General features: G+C 53.4%; 5 protein-coding genes across 5 annotated transcripts; 2 read left to right on the top strand and 3 right to left on the bottom strand.

Moving 5' to 3' along the window:
• Positions 1-150: 150 nt before the first annotated feature.
• On the top strand, positions 151-1021 carry SCP_0100850 (Riboflavin synthase; the record flags this gene model as incomplete). The annotated part of the gene is made up of 4 exons (XM_027752325.1): positions 151-165; positions 218-434; positions 485-564; positions 623-1021. 4 exons carry the CDS (start codon positions 151-153, stop codon positions 1019-1021), a joined length of 711 nt encoding a protein of 236 aa, XP_027608126.1.
• Positions 1022-1266: 245 nt separating this feature from the next.
• SCP_0100840 (predicted protein) lies at positions 1267-3141 on the top strand (the record flags this gene model as incomplete). The annotated part of the gene is made up of 3 exons (XM_027752324.1): positions 1267-1290; positions 1341-2480; positions 2545-3141. The coding sequence occupies 3 exons, from the start codon at positions 1267-1269 to the stop codon at positions 3139-3141; spliced, it is 1761 nt and encodes a 586-aa protein (XP_027608125.1).
• Positions 3142-3403: 262 nt separating this feature from the next.
• Positions 3404-8060, bottom strand: SCP_0100830 (Myosin-1; the record flags this gene model as incomplete). Its single annotated transcript, XM_027752323.1, has 17 exons — positions 3404-3442; positions 3496-4305; positions 4357-4570; positions 4621-4742; positions 4793-4921; positions 4980-5068; positions 5121-5427; positions 5477-5839; positions 5889-6392; positions 6442-6468; positions 6524-6916; positions 6967-7070; positions 7122-7284; positions 7332-7654; positions 7704-7872; positions 7926-8003; positions 8058-8060. 17 exons carry the CDS (start codon positions 8058-8060, stop codon positions 3404-3406), a joined length of 3837 nt encoding a protein of 1278 aa, XP_027608124.1.
• A 485-nt stretch (positions 8061-8545) lies between these two features.
• On the bottom strand, positions 8546-9599 carry SCP_0100820 (hypothetical protein; the record flags this gene model as incomplete). The annotated part of the gene is made up of 6 exons (XM_027752322.1): positions 8546-8744; positions 8798-8894; positions 8986-9057; positions 9111-9125; positions 9180-9377; positions 9512-9599. 6 exons carry the CDS (start codon positions 9597-9599, stop codon positions 8546-8548), a joined length of 669 nt encoding a protein of 222 aa, XP_027608123.1.
• Positions 9600-10658: 1059 nt separating this feature from the next.
• Positions 10659-11963, bottom strand: SCP_0100810 (hypothetical protein; the record flags this gene model as incomplete). The annotated part of the gene is made up of 8 exons (XM_027752321.1): positions 10659-10729; positions 10781-10876; positions 10936-11008; positions 11064-11158; positions 11208-11438; positions 11491-11561; positions 11616-11668; positions 11730-11963. 8 exons carry the CDS (start codon positions 11961-11963, stop codon positions 10659-10661), a joined length of 924 nt encoding a protein of 307 aa, XP_027608122.1.
• Between the last annotated feature and the right edge of the window lie 53 nt (positions 11964-12016).

Here is a 12016-nt window from a genome sequence, read left to right as displayed (position 1 = left end):
CGATGTTGTCACGCCGACGTGCAAAATGGGTGATTATGTCACCGGTGACATAACGCGTTACTGCCGACTTGAGGTAGGGCCCGCTTTTCCGTTACACCACTGCTCTCGCGAATCCGACTCGTCCAAACCACCACAAGTAGCCTGACTATCATGTTCACAGGTCTAGTATGCTGCCCACAGCACTCCCCATCCCACCACTGACCTCCATTACTCTCAGATTGAGCACCTCGGGACGGTCGCATCTATCGAGCACGATGGTGGAGGATGCATGCTCGCCGTTGCAGACGCATCGCCTATCCTGGGAGACTGCCATGTCGGCGACTCCATCGCGGTGAACGGCGCATGCCTCACCGTGACGGCGTTCGACGCACAGGCGCGCGGCGGGTGGTTCACGGTATGGCTCGCGAACGAGACGCTAGAGCGGACGGATCTCGGTGCGTGGCTTGCCTCTATGCTGGTGCGGTGCGGGTGCTCATTGAAGTAGGCGAGCGGAAGGTGGGTGATCAGGTTAATTTAGAGCGCGCGATGGGCGCGCATGTGCGGTTTGGAGGGCATTTCGTGCAGGTGTGTCTTTTCAGTGTTTGCGGTGGTGGTGATCTAACCGAAAGCACCTTGCGGGCAGGCGCATGTGGATGGCACAGCAACACTGGTTGACCGTACGCCTGACGGCGACTCGCTGCGCCTGCTGTTTCAACTTCCCGAGCCGACATCGTCGCGGCCATCCTTACTTCCTTACCTTATACCGAAGGGCTATGTCGCGATTGATGGCGCGTCGCTCACGCTGACAATGGTCGACGACGTGCAGCGCACCTTCGGCGTCATGCTCATCAAGCACACACAGGAGAAGATCACGCTGAGCAAGAAGGCGCTCGGTGCGAAGGTAAACATCGAGGTGGACATGCTGGGCAAGTTCGTGGAGAAGAGTGTGCAGGCTGCGTTATCGGGCGGAGGCACTTCAAATTTGCGAGCGATGGTGGAGAAGGTTGTAGAGGATGTCCTCGTCAAAAAGGGAGTTGTATGATCACTGCAAGTACTGTACCTATAGCTGCACTGACTTACTGCTTGAATATACCGCACACGCTACCAGACTGTAGATTATATTCTTCTGTACGAGAGATTATGTAAGCATCTAGACAACCCGCTTGCTCGCCGAGTCTACCAAACTGGCAAACTCCCCACCGTCAGCTGTTGTGTTCAGAACTCTTGTCTCCAACGACGGAGACTATTATATCCCATATACCTCGCGTCAGATGTCTGTATGAACTTATGGAAAGTCATTATAAGCCAAAGGTTCGTTTTGTTACACACCGTCGGCCGTGCGGAGCGCTGAGACCGTCCAGGTTACCTCCAAGCTCGAATATGACAGAGTTCGTCCTGTATCACCATCCAAACTCCAACAACCACAGTTGGGGCCGTCACCGTCGTTACCCATCGCACGCCCGAAGGCTAAGGTGACGAGTAGTGCTACAGTTATAAGCCGAAGAACGAATAGCTCCACGCGCCCGCCAAGTGCTTTGCCCTCTCCACGCGCACCGTCCCCGTTCAAACAAGACCACGCTCCACATGCATCGGTAGTATTTCCAGTGAAGGCGCGACTGACGACAAATGTTCGGGCGAACGGAATACGCTCGGCGTCGCCGGGTACAGATTCGAGGCAGCATGCATTGACCACAGTGTCTACCGAGACGCAGCCAAGGCGTAAAGCGCGCAACGGCAGTATTTCCTCGCATGTTTCGCACATCCCATCACCCGCGAACTCCACTGCGCCCTCCCCATCGCACTCGCCCACATCCTCGAGAGTCGGGGTGTCCTCGGAAGAGAACGGCTCCCCGCACGCGGGTGTCACCCTCGGTGTCGTGCGCGTCAAGTCCAAGATATCCAGGCTCACCGAGCCCGGCCTGCCCTCGTCGCCCTCGTCGCCACCCCTCGCGCACCGCTCCGCACGCCCCGCCTCCGCCTCGAACATCTCACTGTCCCCGCCTTTGCCACCCGCGAACGGTTATTCGGGCACCCCCTCCCATGCCCATCAACGCTTCGCGACGACGCGCGAGAGCGCCTCGCAGCGCGTGCACGCCTTCCAGCCGTTTCCGGCGAACGATGATCTCGTAGTCAAGTACGGCGGGTACACGGTGCCCACGAAGCTAGACCCCGCAGAGATTCCGCTACCGCCCCAGTCCCCACCCATGTCAACGCTCTCGTTCTCTTCGCGCTCGTCCGCTTCACGTTCATCTGTATCGTGCGAAACTCAGGCGACAGACACGAGCCGGAATACGGCGCCGGCGTCTGCGCTCAAGGAACCTACCTGTGGTGCGGTCTCGACGTCCTCCCAGGCAGTGTTTCTCGCCGCGGCAGCATCTACTCCCTCCCCAAGCGAGGGCGGCTTCGACGATGACGACGTGGATGATCACGTTCCCTCCGCCAACTCGGAGGATATAGACCCCGATCGCAAGATGAAGGCGGAAGCCAAGTCGAATCGGAAGGTACGCTAGCGCTCCCGCACGAATATCGCATATTAGGACTAAATCGCATGCGCGAATTCGGCAGATTGCAGACCTGGAGATTACGACCCGTTCCCTGCTTGCTATCAACTTATCCCTGGAGGCCACGAAGCATCGTCAAGCGAAGGAGATTCGCGACCTCAAGCGCAAGCTCCGCGAATCGCGTCTCATCCTCCCACCGCCCGCGTATCACGCGGTCAAGTCCTCACTCACGCATGATGACACTGCTGAGGACGACGTGGAGACGGGCACAGACGCTGGCTCGGAGGATGAGGATGAGCAAGCGCTACTTGAAGGGCACGACGATGAGCCGTACCGCCGCGTGAAGGTTATCCTTGACTCCCTGCTCGACGAGTGTGCGCGCGCACTCGCATCGACACCCGCGGATTTTGCCGAGGGTGGACGCAGCGGTGCGAAGGTACTCAGCGCCGACGAGGTACGCTCATGGCGTGGTGACGACACTGAGACGCGCTCGCTCGCGGACAGGAGCGCGTTGGGTGAGCCTTCGTTACCATCGCGCATTGCGGTCCCCGACAGCGACGACGACATGGGCAGCGAGAGCGAAGTTGAGGCGTCGCTGCTCGAGTCCGACAGCAGAGCCACCTCGCCACTGCCCCCGATTACGGTTACTCCCTCACCATAGATTTCGTACTTTTTTCTCGCATGCTTTCGACGATCGATCCTCGCATTTTGATGTAGTTTATTGGAGTGATATACCCACGCAATCGCCCGTCCGCGCATCAGCACGCCCACGCATCATCACTGTCCGAGTCTTATAATCATGTGTACATGTTGCATCTAACTACTACTTAGCACGGGTGTATACACGTCCTATGTCCTTAATTACCCTGCCTTCATCGGGGTATTACATTCTTACATGCATCGATCCTCTAGGGATACAACTATCACTCATCGTGCGCCATTTTCTGCGCGCGTTTAGCCAGCTGGGAGGAAGTATCAGAACCTTGCAACTACTTCAGGGCAAACGGATGCTCACCGCTGCTGCTAGGTCCAACTGTCCCCCGACCGCGGCAGGTTTGACCGCTCCGCCGACTTTGGGCCTCGGAGGCGCAGCGCCAGGACGAGATGCCATAGGAACGGGTGGTTTACCGGGAACCTTGGGCGCGCCAGGCTTGCTGGCTATGGGTGGTGGACCAGGCTTCGGTTTCACTGCCAATGGAGGTGGCTTATGTGCCAAAGAGCTCGTCGGCCGAGAGCTTGCAGGCGTCGAATCGTGTAAAGTGCCGTTCATTCCTTCGGACGTCGCCCTCTTCCATGGTGCTGCGGAGCCGTTTGCAGGTGCCATGCCCGGAAATACGGCCACTGGTCTGGCAGAAGGATCTGCAGATATTGACTTGAAACCCACTTTCGGTGCCGTCGACGTAGCAGAAGGCACGCGACGGTGAACTGGCGGCGGCGGAGGAGGAGGGGGAGGAGGAACTGCCTTCGGAACCAGCTCAAGGTAGTTATTGGGTGCCCAGCCTTCTGCGCCATCTTTCTTTACCAACCACCAACCACTATCTCCCATCTCGACCACCTCGACAATGTCGTCTTTCTTCAGGGTCATCTCACCTTCTTGGCCCTCGAAAGCATACTTAGCCCGGTACAGTTCGACGTCAGGTCCTGAAGATGGGGGAGGTGGTGGTGGCGGTGGTGGCGGAGGCGCAACCGTCCTGCCAGGAGGTGCACGAGATACCTTCGCAGTCGGTGTTAATGTGGACGCTGGGGTATGCGGTTTGGCAGCGGCAGCTGTCGGCCTGCCAGGTAGCGGCTGCGTAGTAGGCCTAGATCTTGACGATGATGGTTTCTGTCATCATGACGTGAGTGGTGGTTTACACGGGTCGTAAGACAAGCCTACATCTGACGGTCCACCTTTCCGTAGCAACTTTCCTTGTGCGATCGGACGCACAACGCCTACCTTTCGCTTCGCTGGCGGGCGCGATAGGCTGCTGGGTGGCTCACCAGAAGGGACATGCACAGTATGACTCTTGTACTGGTCGTTCCTAGGGACAGTCTCATCCTTGACGAACTTCACCTGTGCCTTCTTGTCCTTCTTCTTGTTATAATCGATGCTAACACGATCATCAACGCGCGTATGTGTAGCAGCAAATTATGCACATACATTGGTCCTATGACCAGACTAATACTGGCTTGCGTCAATTGCATCAGGTGAGTTGTAAGTTCTGTCTTGAAGACACAGCTAATGAGGGGATCCCCTTCCTCGGTAATTCCGCAGTTCAACGCCTGTTCAGATGGTTTCAGTAACGACATTGCAACGCTGATGACAGACCCACCATCCAGTCATCTCTTAGATTAGACATAGCGATACTCTTGATTGTGACCAGGGGAATTTTGCGCTCCAGGATCATATGCATACGACCTTCCTTCTCTGTGGCCATGACAATGTGTATAGCCTTCTGTGTCTATTACGTGAAAGCAAGGAGGTCAGGTGGTGCAAGCCACGGAGAATGGTGTGCGTACCACGATGAGGAATCGTGTACTAAGTTTGCTGGAACGCATTGCCTTCGACACAAGGATCTGCACCTTGGAGCTGAAAACTACATTCTCGTCTATAACACCATTAATATTCCATGGCTGACAATTGGCAGTCAATATACCCACAAGCAATGCCACAAGCAGCCAGAAGCTCTTCGCCCAACGCGCTTTTGCCATTGAGATCGAGATAGTCGCCCATAAACCGCCGGTAGCTAATGAGACTGAAGCGCCGCCGCTCCTTCCTGCCAGCAAGAATTTGGTGGCCATAGTCGCGAATCTTGGCGTACTCAATGCCTTCCTTGTTGTTTTTCCAAAAGCGCTGAATCCGCCGGGCGCACTCGTGCTTGTAGCGCATGTAGTTCCGCCATGCACGTTGTATGCGGCCGGCCATATTGTGCCAATATCGGTCTCTCATCGTTTCTAGCGCAAAGAGCTGGGGCAAGTCAGATAGAGACATCGGATACATCAATATAACTATTCACCGTCTCGGGATTCTTGATGAATGCCTTCGTCACACCCATCTGCCATTCCTCCTTCGCGATGCCGGTGTCGATGAGGATCTTCTCGCAACCTGACTTCGCATCTCCCTGCCATGTGTATTCACCGGCGTACGAGGTGGCAGGAGAGAGCAGGTAAAACCGCTCAATCATCTTCTCGAACGTATTCCTGTACGCAAATCCAGCTCGACGAATGCGAATGTTCTCTTGTAAACCCAAGTACTTGACCTGATGTAAAACCGCCTTGATATCGTACTCAGTGGAGCTGCGGTTCTGATTCGGCTTGATTGTTCGGATGTACGAAGGCTGTGCGCGCATTAAGTTCTCAACGAGGGCAGCAGCGGATGACTACGAACACGATGAGTATCACATACTTTGTAGATGTCAGTGTACCCACCTTGATCCTATCTCCAGCGGTCGGTGGTCTCTTCTTGCTGTTCGGGTCTGGCCGATCAGGAAACAGACCTCGGAGGAACTGATTGCTGCTACCAGCAACCAGGTCCAGTAAGTCTTTGACGAGCACATCCTTGTTCTTGTCCGTCATGCCGGCAACGTTGTACATCACGTCACCGGCGTAGTGCTTGACGAGGAACTGCGCACCGCGAGACTCGAAGTGGGGGTTGCTCGACAAGCTCGCCATGCGCTGCACGAAGCTGTTGTCTGCCGCGCTGGGGTCGGCGTGTGCTGTCGCACAAGCGTCATTTAGTGCAGCGAAGATGCCTGGCGGGCGTTTCTCCTCGATCAAGTCGCACACGATCTTGTTGTTGAAGTACTGAATAGGCGTCCACTTGATTTGTTCACGAACATACTCCTCCTGCTCCGTCTTCAGTGTCAGCTCGATGAAGATCTGCTGCAGCTTCTCGTTTACGTAGTTGATACATAGTTGCTCGAATGAGTTGTCCTGAGAATGATCAACAAGACATCGTTGAAGATAAGCTGTACACACCGACCTCAAAAATCTCAAAGCCAAAGATATCCTGCCTCACGTACGGACGATCAGTAACGAAAGCAGTCAATGGCAATTGTACTGACCAAAATACCGATCAATTGTGCAGTGGTGGACCGTGGTTTCATGGAGACGTTGATCTTGGACACAATCCACTCGAATAGGTTGTTATAAATTGCCTTCGCTAAGGCATCGCGTCCGGCACTAGCCTGTGCAGGATTAAGGGGAACATCGTATACAGATCCCCGTCGCCCACCGCGCTGCGTCTCCATTATTCTGATCGTCATTACCTTCTGCATGAGTGCACCGTCCACGTCCATCAAGTACGCGATGAAGTCGGTAACGCTAGTATCTGCCACCTTAGCGTTACCATCATCCATCTCCTCGTACTGGACATTCCCAAGCCATAAAATGACCGCCAACATCCGAAAAATCTCGCTTTGCTCAAGGTGGCTTAGCCCGATAATTTGCATTGCTCGCTGCAACCATGTTAGTAAATGCGGAAGAGGAAAGAAGGGTTTCCACCAACAATGGTCTCACTGAAGTCCTGCAGGTCATCGATGCCCTGGACTTCGAGACAGTTGCTGATACTTGTGTAAGCATAGGCTTCCGGCGTCTGCAGGCCGTACATTTCTGCGCCGTGATCAGATATGAAATGTACACGCCATAAAGAGCCTCGCTGACCTCGCTGCTCGTCCGAGGCACCTTTCGTGAACTGGTAGAATATGTGGAAATTGCGCTCGTTCTCCACCTGACCAACTACGCGTCCCTTCTCCAAAAGGTAGTTGGTGATTTGGGCCCCGATAGGCTCCCCTTGGTCATTGAACATGATTTCAAGGTATTTGCCCTGTCACTTCATGAGTAACACAGCTAGAGATGGACATGTTCACGTACATGTCGACTGGAGTTGTTATTGCGAAGCGTCTTCGCACATCCAAAGCTCTCTAGTAGCGGGTTTGTGGCGAGCACCATGTCCTTGATCTCCTGGATGCTGCCGCCCTGGCCTCCAGAAACGGCGGCGATGTACTGCATTATGCGCTTCGCCGCCTCCGTCTTACCCGCCCCCGATTCGCCGGAAATAATCACGCACTGGTTATCGTGGTACGCGTTCATGTTGTAGTATGCAGACTCTGCAATTCCGAATACATGCGGCGGCATCTCGAGCCTGTTCTTGCCCTTATACCGCTGTAAAACCTCGTCAGTGTAGATACCCGTCTCTGGCGCACAGTTTAGGCAACGATACAGACAGTCAATAAAATGACACACCTCTGAATGGATTCACAGAAATTAAGACGGCTCCGATGTACGTGTAGATGTCGCCATTCAGCCAACGCTTCTCGAGGTTTTCGGTGATGGTCTCGTTTGTGATTGCGGTGAGTAAGGTCATGTCAGACACACCGACTTGCTTCTTCTTGAAACCCTCCTTCCAGTCCGCCTGCAGAGATTGTGGATTGGCATCTCCGTATCCTGCAACTCACGTATCCATACCTTCGCCACCTTCGTTGGCTTGCTGCCGCCCTTTTTGGGTGCAGCCGCGACCTTCTTGCCAGCCTTCTTAGACGGCGCCTACATAAAGAATGAATGAAGGTATCACCAGACATGGTTTGCTATTGAACTGACCATCACGAAGTCACAATATCAGGATCGGACAGCCTGAGGATTATATCGTTCTGAGCGGTGACACCGTGTTTAGTAGTTGTATGCGCAAGCAATGGCGACCGCTTGCTAAGCCTTCCTTCTTGAGATCGACTGAAAGTCCGGGTCTAAAGCAGATGGAAGTAAATAGCTAGAAAGATTGTGTATGTCTCGGTTTCAGTGACCTGATAAGCTAACTGCCGCGTCGCTGCTCCGCGCGTCTATCGGGTTATGAGATCTCTCATACGGGATTCTAGTTTTCACATCGAAACAAACTTCAAACGCGAGGCGTGCACATGTACAGCTTGGGATCGAGTAAAAGAGTGGAGTGGAATTGTAAAACATGTTGGTACTATCAGAGTCTGAGCAGTAAAATACCTCTAGATTAAGTCGGCCGCCTAAATGTCTGGTGGTATACCAGAAACTGAGACAATCCAGTTAGTCAACGGAAACAATGCTCTCGGGATACACGATCAGCTCTTGCTAGGCGACAAGAAAGTGCCACCACAGCTCGCGATTGGAGAAGCAAACTGCCCAAAGGGGTGGTATGGGCTGTACCAGACCGTGCGTTGCACACGGCTAAACCACCTGCGTCTTGTTGTCCCAGTCTGTCGTCGCCCTCGTGTCATCGGCCATCTTATGCGACTCGACGTGGACCAGTAGTTCTGGAGCCTGATACAATTTCAGCAGTATGATCATATGTTGTATAGCGTGTGTTCACGCACCTGTCGGTCACGCAGCACACGCGAGCTGAAGGCACTCTGCTCAGCAGATGATGCGCCATAGCTATGTGTCTCTCGCGCGTTGAGCGAAGACATGATACTGTTTGCATACAATCGAGGAAGGATGAACGAGAGTGCAAAGTGTGCAAAACCCAGTTAAAATTGAAAAACGACAGCGTCTCACAACGGACCTATGTAATTTGGCGCGGTCTCCACCAAGTAGAGCAGTAGCTCGACAGTAGCTACCGCAGAGGTTAGAAGCCCTGTAATCATAGATTTCAGATGGACAAGAAGATACAACGATGAGCATTCGTACCGTTCTGTATGGTATCTGCAAAGTAGAAATTGCATAAAAACTCTTAGAATATGTGCTGATGGCGCTTACTCCGAATAATCTCATCCACAATTTTATCCGTTTTCGTCCAGCCCGACTTGTGGCCACGCAGGTACCAAAATATGGAAGCAGTTATGATGAGATCCCCAACTACAGCGCACACCATCCACACGATGACCGTTGCCTTCGGAGACGGGACTTTCTCGACACTGAAGTCAAGTCCATAGAAGCCCGCCGCGACGCCAGTTCCTGTTCAACGATGGCAGTCAGCATTGGTCGTTGAGAGGTGATGATCGACCGCTTCTTGCGGGTGACGCGCGGGCCGGTTGTTGAGATCGACGAATCGTCGCCCACCTCTAATATGAAAAGGATGCTCGCCGTACCGTTTGCATAACCTAAGGTGCCTTGACCGTGTTCGCTGGCGCCGTCAACCGTGTCTTCTTTTGTGGTGCCGGTGAACAGCGATGACATCGAACTGCATTACGTCGACATCGGTGTTCTGCCCCCGTCCTCTTCGGTTCCCTACTCTTCGCCGTGCATGGCATGGGGTTCAACGTTCAACAGCCGTACGTCGAGAACATCTTCAAAAACTCACGATCTCGTCCACGATGCATGATCATTGGTTGCCGAAGGAACCTGGAACGCGTTTGATAATCGACCCAACCATGCTTACCACCCGTACTACAGTACTAGTTCGCAATGCACCCTATGTGGGTCATCTCCTACTGGAAATACGGCTCCCTGTCGAAGCGCGATCCGAAGCTCCTCTCCCACATCGTCCCGTCGGTGCATCGCCGGCCGATGATTTACGGCATGTCCTAGGAGGAGATCGCAGAGGTCGTCGATGGTCCTCGCCCGAGACACACAGTTTCTTCATCGCCATCCGGCAAGCACAAGCCAAAGACCGTAAGACGTGGTTTGACCGGGAACTCAGGGAGCCGCTCCCTGCACATGAAGACCTCGCCGCCGACTGCTCAGGGTCGCTCACCATTCCTGCACGTTGCGCGATGGCGGTATGAACTTCAAGATAATCCTGCCAGTGGGTGCAAATCACTGTGTGAGTAGCCTATCGTATAGTCTACGAAGCTGCCAAGATTTACGTAAAGTAGATGCGTTGTCTGTAGTTGCAATATTTGGGATGACCCGGAGAAGGCGCTGCAGGCGTACCTTGAGCCTTCCTCTGGAGCTCGACCGTCTGTCATCTTGCATTCCGAATGTAAATTGACTGAGATGAGAGCGTCGTGTCTAAACTGCCTGGATCGAAACACTTAGTTGATTTCGACTAATCTCTCTCGCACGATGTGCCGGAGATGTAAGTCAAACGTTTTCACTAGCAGACACGACACGGACACGTGTACGCGTAAAAGCGCTTTAGACCGCACCTCCCGCCACAATCTCCGCTGGGGTCGATGAAGTCAGAAATGTATCCGCGAGCATGAAGCCCACATGGAAATAAATGGCTAACAAGGCGATCAAATAATCGATCCACACCATGTGTCTCGACGGCCGTACCACTGCACCATATTACGGTCACTGGGGAGCAACCTGTCCATTTTTGCTAATCTTTAATTCGGCGACATAATGCTGCCGTTTCTCGAGATCTGCACACATGCTTAACGATTAGAAACGCGGAAGTAAGCAAACTAACACACCATGCGCCCACATCGCAGCACCAATGCGGTTCGAGATGGAGAACACAAGCCCCACCAGTGGTAGGCGCTCCAGAAGAGCGGCGGCGAATCCAAACGCTGAGGATTAGTTTTTGAATAAAGCAAATATTATAGGTACTGTCTGAGTAAATGCGCACCTCTGTAGTCCCACTTGCGCTCTTCTATGAAGACGGACACTTGCGTCGTTGTCATCCCCTTAGCTTGGAAGTACTTTGGGAAGGAAGTATGATTTAGTCCGTAGTCGATGCACGAAGGGCAAACTCACTGGCCGGTGAAGATACCGCGCTGTCCCCAATGCTCGGAGCCAAGCGGATACAAGAATACCAACCAAAGGCACGAAGTCAAAGGGATATAACCCGACTGGAGTAACAGTTAAGAGTAAAGTTGCACACGCAATAAATGCACGTACTCTTGACCACTATCTTGCCCAAGCCACCGCCGAAGAACTTTCCCCAGCCACTACCGCCCACGTGTGGGGGAACGTCCCACTCCTCGACATACGGTTGCCAAAACTCGGACCCTTTGCCTCGCGATTCGATGGTCTGGTTGTACGCGCGTTCGCGGGCGATACGGAGGTTGTGGGAGAGGCACCAGGTCAGGATCACCGTAATCTGAGAGGACAGAAACATGACGGTTGCATCTAGAGAAATGTCGTCGCTCATGGTAAATAACGCTGCAAGGAGGAGACATACATGTTGGTAGATCGAACGGAACGCCGAATCCAAAGACTGATTCCTTTGATAGTCCCGTAACTCGAGGAGAACTGCAGTGGTCATGTAGCTAGCGTCAGTTTGAGAATGAAGAAATAGACACCGACTTTATAAGGAAGATCTCAACGAATTTACGTTGCATCTTAAACGTCGTCGTCGCCTACATACAAGGAGTTTTCCGTTAAACTTGGTGACATCGTGAGGACACTTGCAAAACTAACCCATACGAGTCCGATGGTCAAGCCCCTGACTGCACCATGTTCACATTTTTTCCAGGCCGGACCGTATAGCTTCTTGTCTGTGAATAGCCTGTATACGCCGACGACGACATAGGCCGGAGGAAATTGGAGGCGTACATTCGCCCTGCGTAGATTGTCTGGAACATTGTGGGTGAAAGGTCTCGGAACGGTAACGTCTTCGCCGAAGTCGCCCGGGAGAGTGGGTGTGGTCGCCATGGTCAAGTTGATTGCAGACGCCCATATTCCACGCAAGGATACAGAATAATTAC

This window comes from Sparassis crispa, assembly GCF_003851025.1.
Source record: "Sparassis crispa DNA, contig_000000F, whole genome shotgun sequence".
In the NCBI taxonomy this organism is placed as follows: Eukaryota; Fungi; Basidiomycota; class Agaricomycetes; order Polyporales; family Sparassidaceae; genus Sparassis; species Sparassis crispa.
Note: the sequence above shows the minus strand (reverse complement) of the source record. Positions and strands in the feature narration are given on the sequence as shown.